Source organism: Recurvomyces mirabilis, assembly GCF_035927965.1.
Source record: "Recurvomyces mirabilis strain CCFEE 5264 chromosome Unknown scaffold_34, whole genome shotgun sequence".
Classification (NCBI taxonomy): Eukaryota; Fungi; Ascomycota; class Dothideomycetes; order Mycosphaerellales; family Teratosphaeriaceae; genus Recurvomyces; species Recurvomyces mirabilis.
Window position 1 is genome coordinate 172,050 of NW_027041968.1, and position 25,351 is coordinate 197,400.

The 25,351-nt window shown below is 53.0% G+C and overlaps 10 protein-coding genes and 1 non-coding gene across 11 annotated transcripts; 4 read left to right on the forward strand and 7 right to left on the reverse strand.

Annotated features, from left to right (window-relative positions):
- Positions 1–232: 232 nt before the first annotated feature.
- On the reverse strand, positions 233–334 carry LTS14_009860. The gene has a single exon. It is a non-coding gene; the product is annotated as a tRNA-Val (tRNA).
- A 373-nt stretch (positions 335–707) lies between these two features.
- Positions 708–1,325, forward strand: LTS14_009861 (uncharacterized protein; the record flags this gene model as incomplete). The annotated part of the gene is made up of 1 exon (XM_064842539.1): positions 708–1,325. The coding sequence occupies one exon, from the start codon at positions 708–710 to the stop codon at positions 1,323–1,325; it is 618 nt and encodes a 205-aa protein (XP_064689933.1).
- Positions 1,326–1,379: 54 nt separating this feature from the next.
- Positions 1,380–2,016, reverse strand: LTS14_009862 (uncharacterized protein; the record flags this gene model as incomplete). The annotated part of the gene is made up of 3 exons (XM_064842540.1): positions 1,380–1,529; positions 1,589–1,854; positions 1,908–2,016. The coding sequence occupies 3 exons, from the start codon at positions 2,014–2,016 to the stop codon at positions 1,380–1,382; spliced, it is 525 nt and encodes a 174-aa protein (XP_064689934.1).
- A 913-nt stretch (positions 2,017–2,929) lies between these two features.
- LTS14_009863 (uncharacterized protein) lies at positions 2,930–4,885 on the reverse strand (the record flags this gene model as incomplete). Its single annotated transcript, XM_064842541.1, has 1 exon — positions 2,930–4,885. The coding sequence occupies one exon, from the start codon at positions 4,883–4,885 to the stop codon at positions 2,930–2,932; it is 1,956 nt and encodes a 651-aa protein (XP_064689935.1).
- A 334-nt stretch (positions 4,886–5,219) lies between these two features.
- On the forward strand, positions 5,220–6,290 carry LTS14_009864 (uncharacterized protein; the record flags this gene model as incomplete). The annotated part of the gene is made up of 1 exon (XM_064842542.1): positions 5,220–6,290. The coding sequence occupies one exon, from the start codon at positions 5,220–5,222 to the stop codon at positions 6,288–6,290; it is 1,071 nt and encodes a 356-aa protein (XP_064689936.1).
- An 83-nt stretch (positions 6,291–6,373) lies between these two features.
- LTS14_009865 (uncharacterized protein) lies at positions 6,374–13,592 on the reverse strand (the record flags this gene model as incomplete). The annotated part of the gene is made up of 6 exons (XM_064842543.1): positions 6,374–8,361; positions 8,417–9,319; positions 9,375–10,174; positions 10,234–10,570; positions 10,617–12,050; positions 12,110–13,592. 6 exons carry the CDS (start codon positions 13,590–13,592, stop codon positions 6,374–6,376), a joined length of 6,945 nt encoding a protein of 2,314 aa, XP_064689937.1.
- A 320-nt stretch (positions 13,593–13,912) lies between these two features.
- LTS14_009866 (uncharacterized protein) lies at positions 13,913–15,376 on the forward strand (the record flags this gene model as incomplete). The annotated part of the gene is made up of 3 exons (XM_064842544.1): positions 13,913–14,153; positions 14,212–14,876; positions 14,939–15,376. The coding sequence occupies 3 exons, from the start codon at positions 13,913–13,915 to the stop codon at positions 15,374–15,376; spliced, it is 1,344 nt and encodes a 447-aa protein (XP_064689938.1).
- A 731-nt stretch (positions 15,377–16,107) lies between these two features.
- On the reverse strand, positions 16,108–19,275 carry LTS14_009867 (uncharacterized protein; the record flags this gene model as incomplete). The annotated part of the gene is made up of 1 exon (XM_064842545.1): positions 16,108–19,275. One exon carries the CDS (start codon positions 19,273–19,275, stop codon positions 16,108–16,110), a length of 3,168 nt encoding a protein of 1,055 aa, XP_064689939.1.
- Positions 19,276–21,318: 2,043 nt separating this feature from the next.
- LTS14_009868 (uncharacterized protein) lies at positions 21,319–21,915 on the reverse strand (the record flags this gene model as incomplete). Its single annotated transcript, XM_064842546.1, has 1 exon — positions 21,319–21,915. The coding sequence occupies one exon, from the start codon at positions 21,913–21,915 to the stop codon at positions 21,319–21,321; it is 597 nt and encodes a 198-aa protein (XP_064689940.1).
- A 527-nt stretch (positions 21,916–22,442) lies between these two features.
- On the forward strand, positions 22,443–24,037 carry LTS14_009869 (uncharacterized protein; the record flags this gene model as incomplete). The annotated part of the gene is made up of 2 exons (XM_064842547.1): positions 22,443–23,202; positions 23,253–24,037. 2 exons carry the CDS (start codon positions 22,443–22,445, stop codon positions 24,035–24,037), a joined length of 1,545 nt encoding a protein of 514 aa, XP_064689941.1.
- Positions 24,038–24,088: 51 nt separating this feature from the next.
- Positions 24,089–25,107, reverse strand: LTS14_009870 (uncharacterized protein; the record flags this gene model as incomplete). Its single annotated transcript, XM_064842548.1, has 3 exons — positions 24,089–24,276; positions 24,331–24,710; positions 24,755–25,107. The coding sequence occupies 3 exons, from the start codon at positions 25,105–25,107 to the stop codon at positions 24,089–24,091; spliced, it is 921 nt and encodes a 306-aa protein (XP_064689942.1).
- Between the last annotated feature and the right edge of the window lie 244 nt (positions 25,108–25,351).

Here is a 25,351-nt window from a genome sequence, read left to right on the forward strand (position 1 = left end):
ATCAAAACCACACGCTGTATAAGTCACAGTAAGTATCTCGACAGTTTTCGCTTATCGCAGACCCGTATTGTCCCACCTGACCATTCGTAAGCATGTTTTAGGTCTGTGTTGGGACAGCAGCAGCAGGGCAGAAGCTCAGGGATGCACCCCTTGTCCGTAGCCAAAAGTTGTTCCTGGCGAACCCACTCACCGGACCAAAGGGCAAAAGATTCATCAGGACAATCCGAGATGTTACTAGGACCGAGACTTGAACTCGGGACCTTCTGTGCACCATGTGACGCGATGCATCAGCACGATGTTAGACAGACGTGATAACCAACTACACCATCCCAGCGGTATTGTCGTGGTTGTGAGCAACGAGTGTGATTTGATACTATATCCTACATCATGATTAGCCGAGAAATGTCCGAAGGCTGAGGCCTCAATCGACGACACTCTGACACCTGCTGTAGCAAATATGAAACCCCGAGCATCTTAGAGTGCTTCCTCACATCGCCATTCCATCGATCTTCCTTGTCTCTGTATCCGCGTAGGTACTTTGCGCTGACTACTATGAACAGCTCACGGAAGCCTGTCTGACCTCACCTTGAAAGACTTACACCAAGACATGACTCAGTAGGCATCAAGGTAACGACTACATCATGCTGTGGTGCTTCGGTCGGAGGCAGAAAGCGAGTTGGATATCTCTTCCAGACGATATTAGAACTATGTCTGCCGACCATACCGAAGCAACGGTCTTTTTCGGCTACGGCTCAAACCTATGGAAGCACCAGATGCGGGAGCGATGTCCGAAGTCGAAGTATCTTGGAATCGCTCGTCTGAAGGGCTACAAGTGGATTATCAACGAGAGGGGCTATGCGAATGTGGTCCAGATCGTTTCGAAGGAAGACGACGATGAGAAGAAGAAGCATGAGTACAGCAAAGAAGTCTGGGGTCTGGTCTATAGTCTTGACAAACAGGACGAGAAGAACCTTGATGGTAATGAAGGTGTCCCGAGGGCATATACGAAGGAGTGGTTGCAGGTCGACTACTGGCAGGCTGATGCTGGGGAGGATGATGTTGTTGCATGCCAGGAGGAGAAGGCGAAGAAGGTCAATATGCTTGTTTATATCAATCGTAAGCAGATCTCGGAGTCTAAGCCGAAGGAGGAGTATATTTATCGGATGAACATGGGTATCGAGGATGCGGTGGAGGAGGGCATGCCGGAGGAGTACGTTAAGCAGGTTATGAGGAATTTCATTCCGGAAGTTGAGGACGAGGTAGTTGAGGAGGTGGTCAAGGAGGAGAGTGTGAGATTTGAGGCTGAGAAAGATCGGTTCACTTGAAGTGCTTGATAGGGTTGGACTCCTGGGCAACGACCGCGGCTACGTAGCGGTCCTTCAAGAAGTATTTCGCTGTGAGCTACCAACAAACACAACCAGCACCGCGGCATACCCAGCAGTCACAGCCAAGATCTCCGCAGGCTTCAGATCGCTGAATAGTGCACCGCCGAGCGCAAAAGCAAGGACGAACACTGATGTCGTGACGAGCTGGCACGTCAGGCCTGGTACCAGCGACATGATGATCATCGGGACCAATAATGATAGACCTCCTGCCAGGGCACACGCCACAGCCAAAGATCGATTTCGAGCTTTTTCTTGGCGCTGCCGTGCGTTTCTTCCCATCCCTGATAGGCGAGGCTGGTCATGGTCCAGGACATCTGGTAGCTGTGTAGACACCACAGAAGGATCGAGAAGGCCGGCCTCAGCATCATGTCGCGTTCGAACCGTTTATCTGTCTGTAGCAGAAAAGGATCGGCATCGTACCCCTTCTTTGCTTTCTCCTCCATGTAGTCCAGGTCGCGTAGCATGATACCTATTTACTGGCAGCAGAGTACCTGTGCAGTGTTATTGAATGGTGCAGCTTACAGTACTCATGCAATTGGTGGCTCAGATTGCCACTGATTTTGCCGACCCATAGATCGGTGGCACTTGCAACCAGCTCCTTCTGAGCATTACGTACCGCGACCGCCTGCATTGTGGCAATTTTCAGTACGACCTTGCTCAGTCTCTCCCGCTTCGAGTCATGATAGATGGGCTAGAGGACGTTCAAGTTCGCAACACCGACCAACTTCTGAGAAAAGGTCGGGTGCGTGTCAGGCCTTGCCGGACTGTCGAGGGGTGGTAGGACGACCCGTATCCTACCCTGCTTAGGCTCCTTCGACGTGAGCGTAATGCGTTCTTCTACTGGAGCCGTTTGTTTTCTAGATGGTGCATCTCCAGAGTCCATGCCAGTCGCAGATTTCCCAACGGGTTTAGTGACCCTGGCTTGTCGGTAGGCTTCCCGTTCAAAGACAGACGGCTGGATCTTCAGCCCCGCACCTTTTCGAGGACCTGTACGACGCAGTTCATACAGTTGATGAGTATGCGCCGAGCTTTTGGGAGTGTCAATGCGGCGACTTTTTCGCCCTGGAGGAGCGTTCGTTTCTCCCCAAAATCGTCGCCACATCTCCCCTGGAGCCAGCTTGGCTGCAAAGATATCTTGCGTCAGGTGTAGGTCCAGGAAATCAAGGCTTGTAGAGAGTGAGGGCTCTGTACGAATCTCCAGAAATCTGCGGCTGAATTTGATCGTACTTCGCCAGGTGACTGCAGAAATGTATTCCGAGACATGAGGGTTTTAGTCTCTGAAGTGCGACTGTTGGATGATTATCGTCAGCGGCTTCAACATATACCACAGTTCGCAACACTGCCACAAGTGCAAATAAGGCGCTTAAGCATCTCAGACCCGTATAAGCGAAGCACCAAGTGGCTTGCATTAGCGCAAAGCGGATTGCTGTGTCGAAGCGCCCGACAACCAGCACGTTTTGGAGGTCCGCGTGTCTCTTCCGAGGTTGGAAAAGAGTGACGTGCAGCTACGGAGCTGATCGCACGAGAAGTGGATACATGTATGTTCAAAGCGCTGAGGCTTCAACCAGAACATCGAGAAGTCCCTCATACCACACCAGTCGCCGCGACTGGCCGACAAGAACGTCCACCATGCGCTGGGTTGCCTGATCATTCTCATCAGCCTTCCCACCCTCCGTCTCCCGCCAAGCCTGCTCAGCAACCGCAGCAGCCTTGCGAATAGCAGCCTCCTCGTCTTCGTCACCATACAAATCGCACTTCTCACACTCAATGCATCTCCCACCACTGGGCCGGAAGTGCTGGCAGAAGTGCCCATATCCTTCCTTCGTCGTGATCTCCTGGCGACAAATGTAGCACATTGTGTAGCCACAATTGCAGACGAGCTTGTTACAGCCACTGGATTTCACGAAGCTGAGCAAGCACCTCGGACACGTACGTTTCACGGCTGCCGTTGCTGAGGACTCGATCGCGGTGCGTAGCGAGGTCTTCTCGTTCTCAAAGCAGACGTGCGGATCTCGCCAGCGTGCTGTGCAGCGCATGCAGGATGTGCGTCGGCAGCTGGAGTTCTGGCATTTGAACTTGTGGCCACGGCGTTGCTTGTAGATTCGTGACCATGATCTGTCAACGATTGCACCAAGAGGTGGTACGAGCAGTGCCGCGAGGTACATCATGCTGATGAAAAGCAGCAACGGAACAGTGAACAGTAGTAGTGCTGCCGTTAGTGATAGCATCATGATCTGCAGGGTTACCGATGACCGGGTGGCGATATGGTTCCATACTTGCATAGGATGTCGTAGCTTCAGGGGTGGAGTTTCGTCCACCTCGGCGTATTCGCAGAAAGGACAGCGCTGAAGTGGAAGGTGGCTCTTGAGCAGTGCCTCGCTAGCCATTCGACCCTGTAGAGCATCCCATGTGTCTTCTGCGCCTGTAGTGTGATCGTACAAGGCCCGACGTACTATACCTGCTGGTAACGAACCTGTACAATCCTCTGTGGCGGACGCAAAGCAGCGGACACTGCCTTTTCTGATGTCCATAGTCTGGGACCAGCCCTGGCCATAGACTGCTTCTTGCGTCGAACGCCGAACGCACTCGAAGCATAGCTGATGGCAAGCACCATCGCATGCCGCGATCTGCTCAAAAGGCACATTGTCATAACAACACTCGCAGTCGAACATGGATTCATTCTCCTGTGCTTCGGCCTCGTTCAGCTCTTCCGCGTAAGAACGATCAGCTGCCTGACGGGACCTCTTCTGCTGTGCCAGAACAGGTTCGACGAAAAGTAGGTGCAGCTCATGGTCCAGCTGCGAGCTTCCTGTACGTTTGACGGCCGGGGCAACATCGGTTTGGGAGCCATTCGTATTAGTAATAATGTACGGATGCTGCTCAACGCCTTGCGTTGCAGTACGTCTAGGTAGTAGATTCGATATTGAGAAGCGCCACGTACGTGCAGTTAGCTGCTGTAGTATCGGCCTACACAGGGTATACGAATAGTTCTGCTCCGCCATCACGGCCTTGATAGCAGAATGATACAGAGCTCGAAACTCTTGATACAGGACCTGCTTGACAGCTTTCTTGTAGGTTTCGTGCCGGAACATCTCTTCGTCGACCAGCCCCGTGTCGTGTCCTGGAAGACTTCGGCGCTTGTGACGATCTGCCTCGATACCATCCTTTCGAGAAGCTCGAAACCGACCTCGAGCCCATTTGAAATCCTTTTTAAGTAGCTGCTCGGTGACGATCGCGACTCTGCTTGTCTCGCCCACGTTCAGCAGCATTTCACGAAAGACTTCGGGCTCCACACCAGGGAAGATGTCGACCAGAGCTGACAGCGCGGCGTTCAGATCCTTGAGATCGGGCTCATCGTCCGCTTGATGATGAATTGACGGGTCGTAGAGCGGTGCTATGTTCTCACCAGCTTCTACTGTCGCGGCGGTCCTGAATGGCCGAAAGAAGTCTGCCTTACTTTTCCAGAGGCGACTCGATCTTGGGGGTGGCATGGCGTCCATGGTAAGGTCCGATAATGGTCTGATATTGAAAATGCATTCGCGCTCGCCACGTAATTACCTATCTACGGTCCTAGTGATCGAGATGGCGAGCGAAACAGCATTATTGATGCAGGATTGTGGTTGTGTTGGTGGACAACCACATGATGCTTCCCTGGTTCCTGCTTTGTGAAGGCTCTTTTACGTAAGCAAAAGTGGGGATTCTCGAGATGTCGTGTAGTCAACCACGCCGCCACCCTACAAGAGCATCGCTAGCAAGATATGAGTTGACATACTGTTCCGCACACTGATCACAAAGTCGACGGGAGTTACGCGGTGTATGGTTGGACGTCTGGCCATGTTCCAAGGGCCGAGCACACCATACCCTGAACGTCTGCGAACCTTTTCTGGCTTCTGGAATGAGCATGAGGCAACAGCACGCCAGCTGGCGGCGATAGGACATGTCTACGATCGGCCGCCGCTCGAAGCGATCGAAGAAGGCTCACGGTGCGTGACATGCAGTCAGTTCGTCAGGCGAGAGTCGAGCATTCGAGCCCTTGAGGGTTCCTTGGGACATCGCCGAAATCAGGACGGCGATTATGAGACAGGCTTTGGAGGCTTTGCTTTCCACTTCCCAAATTGCGAGCGACTGCAAGTCAAGATTCCTTTAGACCCGCAAGCTACACTTGGCGGACTACACGGCGGCCACCGTATTGGCGACCTTAGAGAACGGTGGGAGGAGCGATCTTCAAGAACTACTCGGTCAACGACTTCTAACTCAGAGGTGCTTCAGACTAGTCCTCTCTTCTCTCTACCGACTGAGCTGCGACTTGAAATCTATGCTCGCATACTTCCGCAACTCGATGAAGTCACCGATATCGTATCGCTGCATCGAGACTCAGCCCGTGTATGCACAAAGACTGCTTTGACCAAAGCCAATGCCAGAGATTACAGTAAAGCGAACCTCCTACGCTGCTGTAAAACCATACATGATGAAGCACTCGACATCTTATACACGAACCGTACCTACAGGTTCGGGAGCAGTAAACTTCTCTACCTCTTCCTGCGGAACATAGGACACCACGGCCGACAACAACTAAGATCGGTCGACATCTGTGGACCAAGCAGAGAAGATGCGATTGCCTTTTCACTCCTCGCAAGTTGCTCAAAATTACGCAGCCTTACGTTACGCTGGACCAGACCAACACTACTCATGCCACAAGCACGGCCGATTTGGGTCACTGATAGTGTGGCAGCATTACTAGAAATCAGTGGCGTTCATGCTGTTGAGTTCGCGAGCGATGGTCCTGATGTCAAATCGTGCTTGAAGGAGGGTAGTGAGGACGCTGCTATCGTGCGCGCACAATTAACAAGACCAAAGGGCGAATCAGGATCTATTCGATGGGTAGATGGTAACATGGATGTCTGAAAACATCATTCATAAGAGCACTATCGCTTACTACGACGGGTCATTGTGCTATCTACTGTTTTCGCACCCATCCTCAAACCTCATCAGCCACACAAACCCTTCACATCACCATCCGACAGATAATGAGAGCCACCGGCACATCTATACCCAGAAGCTTGACGAATCCACTCATATCCCATCGGACATCTGCCCATCTGTGCCAGCTTCTTCTTCATCAGAGCCTCTTGCTTCAACTTCTCCGCCAGAGCCTTTCGCTTCCGCTCGATCTCTGCTAGCTCTTGCTGCCGCTTCGCATCGGCGCATTTCCGAAGCCATTCCTTGAGCCGAGCCTCCTCCTGCTGAAGTCTGAGTGCTTCTTGCTGCTCCTCTTCCTCACGAAGTCTGTCTTCCTGCAGCTGGGCCCAGACCGCATCCGATACGCCGGCGTCTCTGATCGCCAGTCGACGACCATCTTTATCGTCGGGACCGTCACCGTTGTGATTGTTCTTAAGCTCATCAGACTCCCCGGCGCCTGCATTTTGCTCTGTCTCTTGTACAGATTCCGGATCCATGGCTTCGGTAGTAGCAAGATTATGAGGAGCAGATCTTGCCTGATTGAGATGCTGTTGCTGAGCCAGCAGTGGTGTGTCTGATGGCGGAACATTTGTCATGAGCAGGACGGAATCGGTCCTGTCAGAGCGCTCCTTTACCAGCTTCGCGATCTCGTCCAATACCATTGCCTCAGACAGGCTTGCGGATCCATCGGCCGTCCTCATCAATCGTTGTGTGAGCTTCTTCGCCAGGGTCTGTATGTCGCGGGCACTTGCAAAATTGGCCAGCGAGCACAACTGCTGCAGTTTACTCACGGCAGAAAGCTCGAATGCAGGATTCGGAGTCTGCAATACTACCGACTTGATCTGCGGTTTCTGCTTGAAGAGACTGCCTAACAGCTTGAAGCTCTCCTCGGCGGTCATTGCTCTGAAGTCCACAGAATCTGCAAAGCGAGAGCTAAGTCCAGGATTCACGTCCATTAGTCGGTTGATATCGTGCTCATACCCAGCCAAGATAACGACTACTTTCTGGGCGAACTGTGTTTTGGTCACACAGTCGACCAGCTGATCCACGGCCTCCTTGGCATAGGGACCTGTGGCGAGTCTGTAAGCCTCGTCAATGAACAAGACCTTACCAAGAGCCCTTTCGAGGAGCTTCTGTGTTTTCGGTCCTGTTTGGCCGACGTATTCACCCACAAGATCCTTGGCTGAGCAATCTACCACTTCGGCCTTGGCCAGAAAACCCATATCGTAGTAGACCTTGCCCATCTTGCGGGCTGTCGTCGTCTTGCCGGTACCAGGAGGACCTCTGAACAAGAATGTGAAAGGTAGCTCATCGCGCGGATCCATACCACAGGCTTTCATTTTCGCAGCGACTTCTTGGTAGCCTTGGAGTTGAGAGACTATCCCATCACAACCGATGACGTCCTTGAACAGCATCGCCAAGTTCGTGGTCGCTCTCTCACCGCGGGCATGGTCTTCGTCGAAGTCATGAGCTTCAAACATCGAAGGTGCTGCGTAGCCTTCACTAGCAAGACGCTTTTGTTGCCTCGTCTTGGTGTCATTGAGCAAATTGTCGATCTCGCCAGCGTTGCCAAAGTTTGGTCTGTTCCTCGCGCGCTGCAGCATCTCGAGAGCGACTTCTCGGGCTCTGGGTGTGACTTTGAAGCCGATACTTTTCAACTTCGCATCGAAGATCACGGCCATCTGCTCGTCGTTGAAGTCTTCGAAGACAAAGGCAGAGTCTGGTGAGAACCTGCGCCTCAGACCCGGGTTGACATTCTGCATCATCTCTTCCATTTGCTCCTTATAGCCAAGCAGAAGTACACAACGATCGTCGCCCGGCACATTTTGGACTTCTGCCACGATTGTGTCGATCACCGCCGTTCTGTAAGGGTCGGATATGCCACTGCCGCCATAAAGACCGTACGCTTCGTCGATGACCAGAACTTTGCCTTTGGCATTGTCGAGGATGGCCTTCGTGTTTGCTTCAGAGCCTCCCATCACGCTGCCGACGAAGTCTGCCAGTGTCTTCACCAGCACTGTCGTCATGTTAGTCTAGATAAATATCACGAAATGCTCATATGCTTGACTCACCTTCGCCGTTAGACAGGAGGCCAAGATCAAGTAGAATACGACCATACAATTTGGCCACAGTAGTTTTGCCAGTACCTGGAGAACCCAGGAAGACCTTGTTGAGGCTGAAATCGACCAGCGGCTGCTCCTCGAGCTCGCGACGGTAGTTGAAGTCAATGCTACTGAACAGTGCTGTTATCGCATCCTTGACAGATCCGAGACCAGTCATCCCATTCAATTTCGACCACGATGCATTACCACGGAGTACATCCGAGGGTTCTGGCCCGATTAAGTCTTCCTTGACCAGGAGCATGTCATCCGGCAATGTTCCGGCACGTCTTGCCTTCGATATACGTTTCGCCTGACGAGCAAGTACATTGCTTAATATGTTCTCAACAGCACGTGCATTGCCAAAGCCTGGTTTACCACGGCCACGACCTAGTCGACGAGTCAAAATGCGTGCATACAGACCGTATGCGCCACCTTCCACCTTCATAGCATTGTCGTAGCGTCTTGTGAGCCCATAGTTGAGGATCTTCAGCAGCTCAGTGTCCTCATAGTCCGCAAATTGGATTGTGCTGGGAAAGCGGCTTGGAATCCCGGGATTGTGGGCGAAGAAGGCCTCCATCTGCTTGTTGTAGCCGGCAATGATAAACACCACTTTTCCAGTAAAATTCTCGACTTCAGCGAGCAAGAAGTCGAGCACAGCACCACCTCCATAGCTAGAACCCGAAGTCAGCTGATATGCCTCGTCAATGAAGAGAGCGCCCCCTCCACTGTTCAATATATCATCAAGCAGTTTCCTGCATCTTTGAACGCCGTCGTTGGCCAGCTTTGATCCTGTAGTCTCAACGAAGTGGTCACCTGGTAAGGCACCACCAGAGGATAAGAACTTTGCGTATAGACGGGCAACAGTTGTCTTGCCTGCAGCACAAGTAAGTTATACTGATCATCTGACATATCGCCGTCGTACACTTACCAGTGCCGGGATTCCCGAGAAGAGCTGCACCAAATCGATCCTTCTTCACGTCGCTACCTTGCCGCATGGCCAGGTCGATCCTCGCTTTAATTTCGAGAAAAGCTTTTTTGACGTTCTCGAGACCGATCATGTCCATGAGTCTGTCCATAGATTCGTCTTGAGCCTTCTCGTACACTTTCTGGTGGTGCCATTCATCGCACGCGGCCGACGTGCGTGGTGCGCTGGCCCCCTCATCATCATCATCTGTGACAGTTTGAGTGGTCTCGGGAGTGTTGTCGTGTGGCTGTGATCGGTTATGAATCATGTTGCTTTGGGCGGAGGAGTCGGCGGGAAGTGATCCCGGCACCGAGTCTGTATCGGTTGCTGCGTTGGTCGTAGGTTTCTTCCTCTCCGCCATTCGTTGCGTTTGCCGAAGAGCCTGTGCCTTCACGTCGTGCAGGTCCTGCTGACGCTGTCGAAGAACAGTCTCCTGCTCTGCGACCTCACGCTCGACTTTCATGGTGTGACGCTCATGGTCGATCTCGCATTGCACGTTCGCGAGTCGCTCTGCGTAAGCAGCCTGAAGAGCCTGTCGTCTGTTCTCTAGGTCCAGATCCCTTTGTAGGCGTTCTGCCGCAATTCGGGCTTCTTCATCGCAGGTATGGCATGTTGCAGGGCGCAGTGCGTGGCATCGCCATCTTAATTTGTGCTTCTTCGGGCACTCGTCGCTAAGCAGCTCCATACACTGGACCTTGGAGTGATCTTGATTCCTGTGGCACTTGCGGGTGCATTCATGGATGCCGCACTTCAATTTGGCGCCACTGATGATTTATTAGCATGGCTCCTGACTGCCACAGAGGGTAGCCTTTAGTAAACATACCACAGCGCAGAGCATCCGCCTTCGGGACATTGCGAGTCGAAATCTGTAGGCTCGCAGAGATTTGACTTGACCTCCGGATGCTGCTCGCATCTAACAGGCAAGCCGTCGAATATGGCGTTGGTGTCTGACAAGTGCTCGATCAAAGGTCTCCAAGTCTCGGCGCCCTTGCGACTAGTGACGAACGTCTCGGAGTTGCCAACCAGAATCAGAGCCTTTCGCGCTCTTGAAAGCAGGACATTCAGCCGTTCAGGCGATTGCATAAATCCAATGTCACCATCGGCATTGCTGCGTGTGAGACTGACGATCACGATATCACTCTCTTCACCCTGATAGTTGTCTGCATTGTTTAGCACATGACCAAAATCAAGATCGGCTCGACATACCAACGGTGGACAACCTGATCGGTCGCTTTCCCGATGCCGCACTAGAAACAGACATCGCGCCCGCCCTGATGAGGTCGAAGGAGTCGAGATCGTTCAGCACAGGGTCATTCTCTTGAGCCAGATCTCGGCGAAGGAGAGTCAGCTGTCCCAAGTAAGGCGTAAGTACAGTCTGAGCATCTGTGCCATACCCTTGCTGAGCCATGTAGCGTACAATTTTGAGCACCATGGCAGATTCATACTCGTTGCTTTTACTGCCTGACGCACCTTCATCGCGCCGATCTGCAATCTTTGACGCTACTTCCGGCTGACGGTGGTCAATAAATACCACTCTGCTGCGCAGTCCACGTATCGACTCTCTATTTGAGGTACTCTCGGCATCCACCAGGTATGGATATGTCAATTTGCGGACCAAGGCTGAGATCTCTGGAGGCATACGATGCTGCTCTTGCAAGGTTGTATGTGGGTATCCAGCCTTGATAAGGCGCTCAAACAACGAGCAATTAAGATCGTAGCCTTTGCCTTTCTCGACCGTGAGCTCGTAATTGTTGACCTTGGGCCGAAGCTGCTGATGATCGCCAATCAGAATGAGCTGCTTCGTGGCCTTGGTCAATGCTGTCAGAACGTGACTCTCCAGTACTTCGCCAGCCTCTTCGACGAGGACGATACCGGGACCGACAGTTTGCAAGTGCTTCGTATATTTAGCAGCGGCTGTGGTGGTGCAAGCAATGATGGTCCGCTGCTTGAGAAGATCTGTGTCCTTTTGATCAAGGGCTGCGCGAAGCGCACTCTCCATGACGTTAAAATCTTCAACAACGGCTCCAATACCTGAAACCATCTCCTGAAGAATCTGGCTGTGCCAGCTTGTGAGAAGACGTGTCCGCGAGTCTTTTTCCATGCTCCAGATGTGTGCGTGTTCTGACTGTACTGCATCCTGGAAAACGCCTGCTTGCCAGCCGTTCACCCATTGATCGAAAAGATAAGTTGGCCCAACAGTTCGACCTCCTCGACCAACAATAGTCGCTCCATCTTCTGTCTTTGGAAGCTGGAAAGCATCGTAGAACTCGCCATCGTCTTCCGAGAACTCAAGATAATCAAGAACGTTGGTCTTAGACGGTGCGTATCCCTTGAAATCAGCCATCAGACCATCCAATGTATCTCGTTGAATCTCCGTATCGCTGTTCAACTTGTTGATGATGTCCCACATCTGGGGCGTCCGTCTGTTCCTGCTGAGCTCAGAAAGACTGAATGGTTTCGTGCGAGGAGTTGACTTGGAGCCCAGACGGACCATGCTCTCGGGTGATATGCCAATGTCTAGCAAGTCTTCAAGAAACTGGTCTAGCGCGTGGTTCGTGTAACAGATGACCAGTATCTTCTCCCGAGAGTGATCGTGTAGTGCTTTGGCAAGCAAAGCGCCAATGAAGGACTTGCCAGTACCTATTCATCATTTAACTATGAGCACGACCTCAGCAATCTGTGCGATAATGTGGACTTACCTGGTGGGCCCTGGATGAGGCTTACTGACTGACGAAGTGCAGCGAGCAGTGATGTTGTCTGCGAAGCCTCGAGGTTCACTGGTTTTGGCAGGTCCAGTATTGCGTCCAGGCCTTGTCCTTCGGCGTCTTCGATCTTGTCTGCAAGTTCGGCGGACACAACACCAGAGCATCGAATACGGTCATCGTCTTCGGTGGCAGTAAAGCTTAAGAGCTCCTCACTGAGAGGTAGATCCATTTGTCTCTGCAGACACTGCAATACTGGCTCGTAAGCAAAGGCAGAAGTGTCCACCAGCACGAAGTCGAGCTCGTTCGTGCGCTTCAAGGCTCTCAAAATTAACTCAACGGCAGCTCGGCCTTGCAGCTGGAGCGCAAGCTCTGGGTCCTCGAGTAGTAGCAGCTCTTCAATTCGAGACAAGGTTGCAAACGCGATCACATCCTTACCATCAAGAATGGCGCCAAGAGCTTGGTGCTTTAGAAACTTTGGGTTGTCCTTGAGAAATATTTTGCGCTTCGAAGGCTCCAGGCCAGGGAATTGGCCAGCCCCCTCTCTAAACGTCACCCGCAACGAAAACGGATGTGAAGCTCTGGTCTTGCCACAGTATACACCTGCCAGGGCGAGCCCGCGCAACCTCATGCCGGGACGCTTGCCTTTGCCACCTTGTCGCAACTTCTCCAAATCGCTGCGTAGCTCCGCAAGAAAGTCTTCACGTAGTAGACGAAACTGGTTGTCGAGGTGAATCACAGCCCTCTGCTCAAAGGGTGTGTCATAGATTGCATCTCCACGACGTAAGAAGGGCTTCCCTTTGCTTAACAGCTCGTCTCTCGTGGGGAATATGGCAATCTGACGGAAGTCTGCATGATCGTTGTCATGTCGGCCGCCAGGTCCATTAACATCGTGGTTGGTGTTAGTGCTTCGAGCTCGCACCAGGCTTTGCACCTGATAGCCTAGCGCGCGGATATCTGCCGACTCGGATCTTAGCAGCGTCTGTCGAGCCGAGATGTCTTTTGCGTCCTGGAAGGCGTCATAGGGAGGACGTTCGGTCCATGACAGCAGGTCGACCAGCATACTAGCGAACCCCAGCTCTGTGTCTTGCTCCAATTGCTTCGAGAGATGTGAGCGTACCATCGCTTGCCACAACGTTGGTGGCTCCACTAGAAGCCCAAGCAGCTGTTTGTAAAGCACTCCATTGCATAGCTGCTGGACCGTTGGGTCCTGGATGTAGAGCATGAAGTCCTTGAGTGGTCCATTGAGGAAACCCGGAGAGTTGTCGAAGCGAAGACTGATCTGTAAAGCCTTCATCGCATTGTCGCTGGCCACAAGTCGCTCCACACAATTGGCCGCATCCTTTCTCGTGCAAATCGCCTCCAACCAAAGCTTGCTATCATTCGCCGACTTTACTGTCCGGCCTCCCTTCGCATACGAGTCAAAGAGCTTGATGAGTCGTGTCTGTCGAGCTGCTGCCGCAGCGCCGTCGTCTGCCATCTGAGCGTTAGCTGCCTCCAGATGTGGTGCGTTGCGTAAAGACTTGCAAAGAAGAGAAGTGGCGAGGCTGTAGCCTTACTGTCGATAGGAAAAAACGATGAACCACTCAGCATGCGGGAGTCGTGCCCCGCCGGGCCTTTGCATGCAGGTTGCATAGAAGTGTCGAGACACGTCGCAAACAACAGCTCTTCGTGACACGCTACTGGGAGGGTGGAGGTTCGAGACTGAGTAGCTCTACACGAGCAGATCTGAAGTGTCTACTGCTTCCAAGTGGTGTTCCTCTCCATCTTCCCACTGCTATATTGACAGAGTGAGTCACGATGCAGACACGTAACAAGCCATACACAGGTGGGCAGTCCTCTCGATGGCCCAAGAGCAAGACGCAGACGGCTGCGCTGATCGAGCGTCCCCCATCGCCATCCGTCGGCCCGCTGGTTGAAACATGGACATTAGACAGCCTGAGGGGTCTCGCAAAGATATCGAACACAACTATCGCCAAGTGCGAGTCCATTGCATCTTTCAACTGGCTTGACAAGAAAGATCCAACCATTGTTGTACCAGGTAAGGCACTTCTGCTGTCGTCAGATTCCGGCTGTCACTGACCAGATTCATCTTGCAGGAGGCCCTCCAGTCTGGACTCCATTGTCCGAGCCCGTGCAGCTACAAGAAGACTCAGGAGATTATCTACGTGATCCAAACGGAGCTCGCTATCCCACCAACCCACTGGACCCAGCAGTGTGGGCGCTGCTCGTACAAAAGTCATCCTTTCAGACTTCCGAGGTCGACATCTTTGCTTGTGGAAGCACGCTCGGCAACTTGTTGCGGTTCGTGCGCAAAGTTGATAAGCCCTTCCGATTCACGATCCAGAAAGTCGGTAATACCGTCTTCTTCGTCCGACGAGAGAACAAGCATGATGAGCGGATCATCGGTGTCCGCGGATATGGGCACAGCTTCCCAGAGGCGTACACGAAGTGGTCGTCCGAAGTCAAAGGCTCTGCATCCCATCAGCGTTTGATCAAATATGACTTTGATGGTTTAGCCTGCGTGGTGAGGTTTGAGGGCGATGGCTACCTTCCTGACTTAGCGTCAGCTGACGAGCATGATGAAACGTCACCACTGACTATACCGGAGCTGGCGAGACTTTCCATGCAGCTAGGTGGACGACCCGTCCCACAAGAAGCCATCTTCGACCTGAAGACCAGATCAGTAAGGAGAATCCTCAACGACGTGCTGGGCGAAGAACTTCCCCGATTGTGGCTCACGCAGATACCAAATTTCATCTTAGTAAGCGAAATCATCCGGTTGGACTATTGCATCTTCTGATTAAACTACTTATCACCCAACAGGCCTTCCACGACCGCGGCACCTTCCACGACATCCGAGTCCAAGATGTCCGTAAAGAAGTCCAGAATTGGGAGAAGCAAAACCAGGGCATGCTGCAGCAATTCGCCGCGCTCCTGCGGAAGCTCGTCGATCATGTCATGGACTCACCAGACGGCAGATGCGAAGTCAGATGTAAGCGAATCGGCATACTCGAGATCCGTACCCAGCTCGACGATGCACCGGTCGGCTTGTCCAAGGAGCTCCATGAAGTGTGGACACGAGGGCCCTGGTCGCCACCCACCTCAGACGACGAGTGCGTAGGTGGCGGTGCGGTCGCAAGCACTTCAGACAACGATTCCGCAGACGACGGCGTTGCTGTCGACATCGCTTCATTCTCCGATGACGAATCTGCAGACTTCACGGCCTGCTCGCCTGCATGCGGATATTGTGGGAAGTGCTGAGGCAGGTCCGGGATCCGCAGATACCTAGAAGTAAGTACGTTACCTGCGGAGTCAGAGCGACAGAATGGAATGTGAAATGTCAACGGCATTCGTACAGCTGCTTTTCTTCTCTATCAAAGCCTGGTGGCGAGCCCATCAAACAACGTCCACCTAGTCTCCCACTCCTCGAGCAATATGTGCGTGTACCACCGAACCCACCATCTTCATCCCACAATCACTTCAGCAATCGGGCGCCTTTTCATGCCTTCATATCGTTTCACAACCCCAGCACAGCACAAACCCCCATCTGTCGTTGAAAAAGAAAGTCAAGTAACGCCACTCGTGCGTACATCCTCAGCCGTGTCGAGCGCAGAACCAGGTTCACACAAGGTTCCACATCACTCTTTACGGCCGGTCGCGTATATACCGCGTATGTTCCTGATCCATGGCTACCATATCCATACCACCCGTCTATAGTCTATATTCGTTATGTTCGATTGTTGTCGTTATCAATAAAGTGCAAAAAAGCAAGCAAGGAAGCCACCAACTCCAGCGCGAGGTACAAGCGATAGCGAGTCCAATTGTGAACGTCTCCGGACAGGTTGCTCATCTCAGTAGGTGTCAGTACAGGTATGTCTGACTTCTTGCGTGTCGAGCAAGACTTTTCATATGTGTCATCGCAAAAGCAGTCCCTTCACACATCGTCCATCGAGATCGTGCAGCTCCATCTACGAGGCGCACGACAGGTGTAATCAATGTGTCCGGATCCCAGCAATAGGGCTGTCGACCAGACTGTTATACGGCTTGAATAGCAACTTCATGTCCAGAGTGAGGTCGTCGAGCCCATACTGATCATCAATGTCGCCCACGGAACCGATATCATGACCCTTAGTCTCGTTATCGCCGAGGACGAAACCCTTGATTCGCTTCAGCAGAGACATGACTTGCTGAAAGCGTTTGTCGGCCTCCAGCGTCCAATCTCGAGGGCTTTGAGACTGGAAGAAGCTGCGGCCGAGGTAGAAGAAATGTACACCGTCGCGGCTGAATCCGAAGCGCCGTTGTCTGTCGCCGGGAGGGTACTGTAACTCCATATCGTAGTCCCAGTTGCGTTTCCACTTGTCCAAAGCGTTGCCTAGCTTTCGCTTCTCGTGCTCAGCAGCCATGGTCTGTGTGCTGAAACCTTCGGTAGGCGTGACTTGGCCGCTGTTGGTGGCACTGTGGGGACCTCTGTGCATATCGAGCCAGTCGTTTTGAGATAGTGGAGTCGCAGGTCCACTGCCAGTGGGTCCAAACACGAAGCCTTGGAAGGACGAATCTTGCAGGAGAATGGTCTTTTGGCAGGCGATGATCCGAACAATGATGGCATGGACAAGTATGAATTTGGCATAGGCATTCGTAGAGCTAGGGTTGAACATCGCGCCGGCATCAATCAGAGTGCGCATGGCATCTCGCATGCTTGGTTGGGACGGTCGGCGCGTGCCTGTCAAGTTCTTCGACTGCGCTTGCGGTCCGTTCAGACCAAGCGCGTTGGCACATTCCTGACTATCGCGAGCATCCCAGGCCGCATCGTCAGTGGGTAGCATCAATCGCATGTCCAACGAATCGATCTGCGGAATCATGTTGAAGAACATGACCATAGCAGCGTCAGTCAGGTAAAGCTGATACAACACACGATTGCGTTGCTCCTGCGCCAGCCAAGCATGCCAGTTGAAGTGTTCAGCACTGATCGGAGCTCTCTGCGTGTGCTGGCAGTTGTGTAGTGGGCTATACGCGAAGTGACCCGGGCCAGCTTGTTGCAGCAGGTTCATAGCCTTGGCAATTCGCACGAGCGTCGGGAAGCTCTCGCGAGTAGCTTTTCGTTGGCTTCGCGTGCCGTTCCAGGAGAAGACAGTCTGCAGCATCAGGAGAGCCTGCAGCTCTTCAATGTCCCATTCAGTAGATCCCATGCCGTCAGTCTGTCCAGTCATTGTACGGCTGTAGATACTGCTGTTGTTGGTGACTGTCATACGCGCAAAATCCATCAACTGTCGGACCTGATTGACATCTAGTTTCGGACTGTATACTGCACCAATGACGATCATAGCCAGCACAAGTCCATTGTTCGCCTCGGTGAGCTTAAAGGTCGGCATGTGCAATGTTGGCCAGTGTCCCTGGTATGATTTGTAGTGCTCGGCAAAGTGCTTGATATTCTCTACAGTAAGACATGCGTTCATCAACTGGGCAGATGAATCTCCGGCCATAGCTTCCGGACCATCAGGGAAGCAATAATGCGTCAGGCTCTCCACTTTGGCCTGCAATGGATCGTCCAGACTCCAATTCGGAAAGCCTGGAATCCCGTTCTCGTCATAGTTACTGTACTCGCTCCCGAACGGAGGATGCGAGTACAGACTACCTAAAAAAGACTCGTTCGCTTCAGACAAGCTGCCGTAGTTTGGTTTGACATCGCTCTCGGTCTTGATTTGCGAGCCCGCGTTCGGCGGATGGCGCGCGATGAAGCCATCCTGTCCACTAGAGTTGAACATGCGGCTCCAGTCAGTCTGCTGGGCGCCGCCGTTTGTGTCGCCGTTGGTGTGTTGCTGGTATGGCGAGTGACTATTGTGGTTGTGATCGAACCGCGAGCTCTGCTGGCCTAAAAAAGACATCTGCTGAGCGTTGTTGTACCCATTGCCATTCATATGAGATTGGCCGTATGGGTAGTTTGACTGCATGTGGCCTCCGTTACTTTCAGACTGCATGAATGCAGGCAGAGGTTGCTGGTAGCCGGCGGATGTTCCGTTCTGTCCATTAGACGGTGCGTTTGATCCGAGTATGCCGAGACCAGCAACGCTGTTACGCTGAGACATGGTGCCTACAGTCGACAAGCTGTTGGCTCGCGACGGTCGGCCAGACATGTCTCCGTTCACGGTTGGACTACTTGTCACCATGCCCGAAGAATAATTGGCGCTGCTTCCTGCGACTTCCGGCATTCCTGCCAGACCTATTGGACCGTCCTGTTGACTGATAGACAGGCGATTGCCAGCGCCGGGTGTACGCCGCTGGTGAGCGAGATGGTTTGCGCCGGTTGGATTACCTCTTCTAATCGAGCACTTCTGGAAGTGGCGCTTCAAAATATCGCTTCGCGAGAATGTATCCTTGCAAAGGTGACACATGTATGGCCGATCACCAGTGTGCCGTAACAGATGTCTCTTGAGATGCTTTGCGTGCAAATACGTCTTGTTGCAGTGAGGACATGGGTATTTGCCATCGGCGTCCTTTTGCGGGATCATACTCTTCGCTGTGGCGGTACCTTGCGCTGGAGCAGCTGGTCTGCCGGGTGCGCTTGGGAGCACGCCGCGTCTGCCCTGAGAGCCCACAACGTGGGTGGGTGCCTCCTCGTTCTGCATGAAGGATGGTTGTTGACCATTTTGGCCAATGCTGCTCAGGCTGGGAAGCCCACTCATCGAGGAAGAGCTTACGCCGCCAGGTGGCATAGGTCGAATGTTGGGTAGTCCTGCACCGGCCGTCATGCCTGACATTGCAGTCGCAGTTGACGACGGGTACGCCATGGTTTGAGACATCGGATACGACTGGCCGAACGAGCTAGGCGGTAGCATGGAGCCTTGTGTATGCGCTGGTGACATGGTGGAGTATGCGCTGGTGGCGCTCTGCGGCATAGACATGGTGGAGGGTGTATGTGGCGCTGTGGGTGTATGTCCATTGCTGCCGGGGTGTGCGAAGGACAGCGAGCCGAACTGGCCGCCATTCTGGCCCTGTAGCGGTGGGAGGGTCGTGTGGGAGGAGTCCTGTTGGTGGTTCTGGGCCGATAGATTGCCAAACGATGCCAAGTTGTGCTGCTGCTGGTGTTGCGACTGCTGGTGCTGTGACTGCTGACCCGGCTGGCTGTAACCGCCAGGCAGGTAGCCACCGAAGTTACCGTCCATGCTTTTATGGATGGTGGGTAGCGATGCGGAGAGAGGTGGAGCTCGCGGAGGGGGTGGCGAAGGTTGGACCACTCTCACTCATCGGGATGCTGCTGGAGCGACTGGACGGAAGTGGAGTACTCCCAAACTTCCTCCGATCCACGAGGAAGGTGCTGTCCAAGGATGCTATGCTGCAGTACCTGACATGCAGCAGGCGCGATCAAGCGAAGCGAAGTGAAGTGAAGTGCAGCGAAGTGAGGTCGGGGTGGGACGCGAAGGGTGGAAGGTGCAGACGACTGTGCGTGAGAAGCGCGCGTTGCTGCGGGATGAGCGATGATGAAAATGCTGGCCCGGGCAAGGACTAGAAAGCTCCGACGATGCCAAGAGCCCAATCAGCGCAGCTCAACTCAACTCGCGCACCGATTCCGAAGTCGCAGGAAAGTGTGACGAGTGCAAAGGGCCGGAGTTGACGGGTGGAGGAGGCAACTCCGAGGTGATAGTTGCCGATAGCAGGCTGTCTCGGACTCGTTATGTGATGTAGCACAAGTATCGTGTGTTGGAGAGCGTGGGTTGTTATTGTCGTTGTGTGAATGGTAGGTATGACGCCGCAGCAATAGTAGGTGATACCGTGATAGGCTGGCTTAGATCGACAACCAGAGGCGCTCTGGGGTGGAGCCTTGCCGCCAAAAGGTCCCACTCGGATCAGGCACGCTTTCCAGGAAGAACCAGAAAAAGGTTGCGGAGCTGCTCAATGCGAGCAATATTTGCGGGCCTGAGCGGGCACCTGCACTGTGTAACGCAATTGGCGTGGTATTTGGTAGTAGATGGGGTTTTGATGGGAGGCGGGTGTCTTTGGTGAGAAAGAGGAAGAAGCTGTTGGGAGATCGTCTGGACATGGAAGAAAAGCGTGTGACGTCTATCTTTCGCGTCGACCATTTTAAGGTTCCGCTCTGAAAACTAGACTATCGCTTCCCGGAGCCATACCACTGCAACTTCCACTTCTTGACGTTGGACTGAAGCCAATGATTGGTATCGTCAATATCATTGTGAAGTTCACGGTCGACTTCCCCATCCTTACGCTGCCAACACTTCCCATAGACAGTCCTCACCATGCTGGCACAGCTGCCAGGCTGACACTTCCTGGCATACCCGCCACGCTTACCGGATCAACCGCGGAAGAAGCTCTGCTGACCAGCAGATCTTTCCACGGTACCGGCGGCGATGTATAAGCTGGCGGAAGGTGTTGAGTAGTCGCAACAGCATCTGATGACTATTGTTCACAAATCAAGCTGTGCTGGTGGTTAGATTATCATTGTCGCCGTCCAACATCACCACCTACCTACTTTGCTCTGCCGTTCTCGGGCTCCCCAGCCCGGCAGTAGAAAATCCTTGCGTGATTTGCGGCATGGAAGAGGCCTGGTCGGAAGAATCCGTCTTGTCGCATCGACAGTCGGGATGTGGTCTTAGTTCTGCTCTTGTTGACAATCAACATTAACCTACACCCTCCCAGCCACTTAGCCATCCAAGGGCAGCCTCGTTTGACTGACTATTGACTATGCTGGCAATGTACATTGTACATCTTCTCGTCCAGGTAATTCTTGCCCAGCACAGGTCAACGGTTGCACGGCAGAGCTAGAGCACGCCATAATTTCCTCGCCGGGATGCCCTGACTGTTTCAGCCTCTCCCGACGTTCAAGCGGCTGCTCAAGCCGAAGCCGCGATGATGAAGTGGTGTGATTGGCTGAACGACTGACGCGTCAAAGACAATAACAATACGGAATCGGAAAGTGGCAAGAGAGTTCGCTGTGCCATGGACGAGGATAAACCGAGCCATTGGTAGATGTTCAGAAGAGTTTCAACATGGCCAGGACGTCGGTAAGCCAAGCTGCGAAGAAAGCAACATCGACAATGCCACGATGGTTAGTTGACTCATGTCCGCGAATTTGACAACGGGAGAACTTGCAACTATATTCGCAGCATCTACAGCACGCCTGTGCTAATCTTCAAATATCCTGATGGTATTAGAGACTCGACCTCCCAAGCGACATCCACCCTAGTCAAACATCAACTCTTCTGGCTCCAGCCCGTCGTCCTCTCGATTCCTTGCTCGGTTTCCTGCGTCCCATGCACACTAACACTCAACTCTGGCTTTCGCGTGATGGTTTGCAGCACGACGCAATAGCGCTCTGTCAGCTTGCCCAATTTCTCGATCTTCTCCTCTGCCACTTCCGCCCCGTCCTGCAACTTCAAGTCAAAGGCTAGCCGGATCTTGGTGAAGCCTACTGGAGCATTGCGGTCCACGCCCATGGTCCCTTTGAAGTCCAGGTCGCCTTCTGCTCGGACCGTACCCTCCTTGATCGGGATGTCGAGGGCGGTGGCGACGGCTTTGAGGGTTACGCCTGCGCAGGCTACAAGCGCCTCGAGCAGCATGTCGCCTGAGCAGAGTTCACCGGAGATCAATGGGTCGTCGCCTCCTGCTTTTTGATGTAGGCCGGCGACTTTCTGCTGGGCATCGTGGACGGCCTTTCCGGTGTCCAGCTTACAGGTTATGCTGCTGGAGTCTAATGTGCCGGAAGAGGACAAGGTGACGATCGCACTGGTCGGATCTGATTTGTACTGGTCTTTAATAGGTGCCTGCTTTTCTCGGAGTGCTGCTGACATCGTGGCTGTTACCGTTTGACACGAATTGGATTATTGAATATGCGTTTGCTTCTCGTAGGACCGCGAAGACGTGCACGACTGGAGACACGTACGCACCCTACCATTTCTGCCCGCAAGGCGCGTCCAGATCTACCATCTGGATTTCCATGAGACGACCCCGCCATGTACCCCTCCAAAGATGTATTTCCTTACCGCCGAATAAACGCCGTACGTGCGGTATCGTTCAACTTTACTATCATCATGGTCGCGATGGCTAGGCACGCGTGAAATGTGAGCATGCATTAATATCTTCCTCAGGCATAGGGGAGTGTAGGCTTGCAGTTGGCTGTCGCCCAGAAATATCCCGAGCTCGGAGCCACGCTGGCATGCCGAATTCGGAATGCCGAAAGCTCGAGAGACCTGAAGCACTCCAGTCGAACCCCTCACGGAGCAAGTGGACATCGACGACATAAACATGGTCGCATGAAGAAGACTGTCTCTGACTCAAGGTATTGTACACTTTCCTACTCCTCTACAGGAAATCACTCATGGCTATCATTGTCGAACAAACCATTCCCTTCCCTTCCTCATCCTTGGACCTGCACAATGAGCGTCGATGGACAGACCTTCTACCACTGGTCAGACCCACGATCAAGGCTGTAAGAACGCCCAAGGGTCAGGCAATTCTTGTCGACAAAGCGTTAGTGAAAAGTAAATTCGTGCACATCGCAGCTGTAGGAAGTCTGGGCAGCTTCTCGAGCAAAGTATTAGACGATCGCAATGTCACTGCAATCGCAATCGAGCATTCTGGTGCAGGACTCGTGACGCCTGAGGACATACAGCAGGCGTTGCAAAGTGCAGGCGTGGCGTACGAGAGAGGCTTGGTCATAGCAAGGGTTGGGAAGAAGAGCAGGGTCGAGCAACGTGGACCAAATGTTCTCGAGGTCGAAACGGAGCATGAGCTTGCGCTGGATCATATACTGCACCTGCTGGGCAATGCCACGGAGTCTTGTCGAGAATCGATAGACGACGTCAGCGAGCTCTTGAAGCTATTTGGGAAGAACGCCAGCACAGCACACTCGACCTTCCATGTGGAGAAAGCTGAAGGCAATCCTGCTGTGCTACATGCGGAAGGTGCGGCAGGCTTCGAGAAAGCGAAGCATGCCGTCGAAAGGGATCTAAAGCACGTCATGAAGGCACATACCACACAGGACGGCGATGTGACATACAGTGTACACTTTTCAGACGTCAACGGTTTGAGCAGGCTGGAGAACTACATCATTGCTGGGGAAGTTGCTCAGTATCTTGGTAAGTGCTCATGATTTGCAAGCGTCTTCCCTTGTGCTGATGACAAGCAGAGGCCCAGAAGATATCTTACCAACTCTCGCATTCTACCATTCTCAATCACAAGGATGCTGCACGAGGCTTCAGCATCTCGATCTGCCCCCTTCCGTCAAGTTACCTCACGCCGCAGCCCAAGCCGCAGGCACATCGGTCAACACCCGCGCAAGATGACACAATTCTACAAAAGACACTCTCACCATCCAAAGCTCAGATCACATTCGACGATGCCGAAGTACGCAGACGGATACAGTCTGGCTGCAACGCCGTCATCAAGGCAGAGCCTACGATCACAGAGTACGACACAATCGTCGGCGATGGCGACTGCGGCTATACACTTCGAGACGGCGCCAAACAGGTTCTATCTTTCATCGAAGGCAAAGACCTGACACGATTACCCGAGACAGTAGCACAACTTGTCAGCGAGCTCGAAGTCAACATGGGCGGCACATCGGGAGCACTGTACTGCATCTACCTGACCGCACTAGCTGGCGCGCTGGCTAGCGAGTCGAGTATCGCGAAGGCGTTGAAGTCGGCATTGGAGCAATTGATGAAGTATACGAGAGCGAGACTTGGCGATAGGACCATGATGGATGCCCTGATCCCGTTCATTGATACTTTGGAGAAGAGTGGAGATGTCAAGCAGGCTATCGAGAAGGCTAGGCAGGGTGTAGATGGCACGAAGAAGATGGAGGCACAGCTTGGCAGAAGCGCGTATTTGGACGAGAGTGCAACGAGGGGTGTACCTGATCCTGGCGCGTACGGACTACTGATATTGCTGGAAGGTATGTCTAGTGTATGATAACAAAAAGCGATCTGACCTGTCAAGCCGACACGTTCAATATCCTTGTTCTCAAACCTTTTCTGTTGCATGGTCGGAGATCTGCGTAACCTCGCCATTTTCGGTGACCACGCCAGCTTCGGTGGGTAAACACCAGCCAGGATGCCAGATGTTGAGTATCAAGGCTGCGATAGCCACGGCCATTCCATCGAGGCAGATGAAGAGGTACTGGTTGCGCAGGATCTTGTTATCGACCCAACCTGGAAATGTTGGTTAGCTCGCGTCAATCAAGATATGGGTGCTCTATCACTTACCGCCAGCCAGCTCAGCTACACGGTAGCAGCATCTGATCAAGATACCAAGGTAAGATATCCACAATGCCAGGATGAAGAGTTTGAAGCGGCGAGTGTGGCGGAATTGCGCAGTAGCCGGGTTCAGATGATGACGGTTGCGGTAAACGGCAAGAGCATAATCTCCAGCAAGGATACCAAAGACCACCAGGGTGAACACCTGCGTTGCCAGACCAGTAACCATGACATTGTCTCCGGCATCCAAGAGAGCTTTATCTTGAGAAACCGAGGCGAGCGCACCTCCAACGGCCTGGAGAAGGATACTGAAGACATCACAGCTGATGAAGATGTAGGTGTACATAGCTGGACGGAGCCTCGAGAAGCTTGCACCGAAGGTGAGACTACTACACCGTCAGCAAAATCTCCTCGACAGGAAGATACTACGTACCAGAGATGCTTCAGAGTATAGTATATTCCAGCAGCGTAAAACGCCGGTGCGAACGTGAGAAGCACAATCGACATCTTGAATCCAGTGTCCGAGAAGGGATCTTGCCACAGGAGGATCTTGGCGACATAACCTATCACTTCCGAAGCAGATCCCAGGACCATAGCACTGGTGAAGAACTTGGTCTTGGTCTTGACTCCTTGCCATGTGGATACGATGCCTGAGATTGTGAAGACAGCCATGAAGAAGATGACGGAGCCCAGGTTTGGTCGGTAGCCGTAGACAGACCAGATCACGTCGCAGGTCTCCTTTGTACAGACCCCATTCTCGTTGGCTCGCTGTAGTATGTGGTTCATACCTGTGTGTAGTCGTCGATGTCGAGCCCTGCGTACAACCCCGAGGAACAGCTGGTTAAGAGCTTGATCAAGAGCGAAACCGCCTGCCAGGAGGGAGAAGAGGCATTTATATTGCAACCACTGCCTCAACCATAATCAGGCTGTGACTTATATCAGCATCTCGCCTACCTAGTTCACTAATGGTCTTGGTCGCGACCGCGAACGTACGCTCGTACGACGGGGCGCAAGTGATCCCATATCGCAG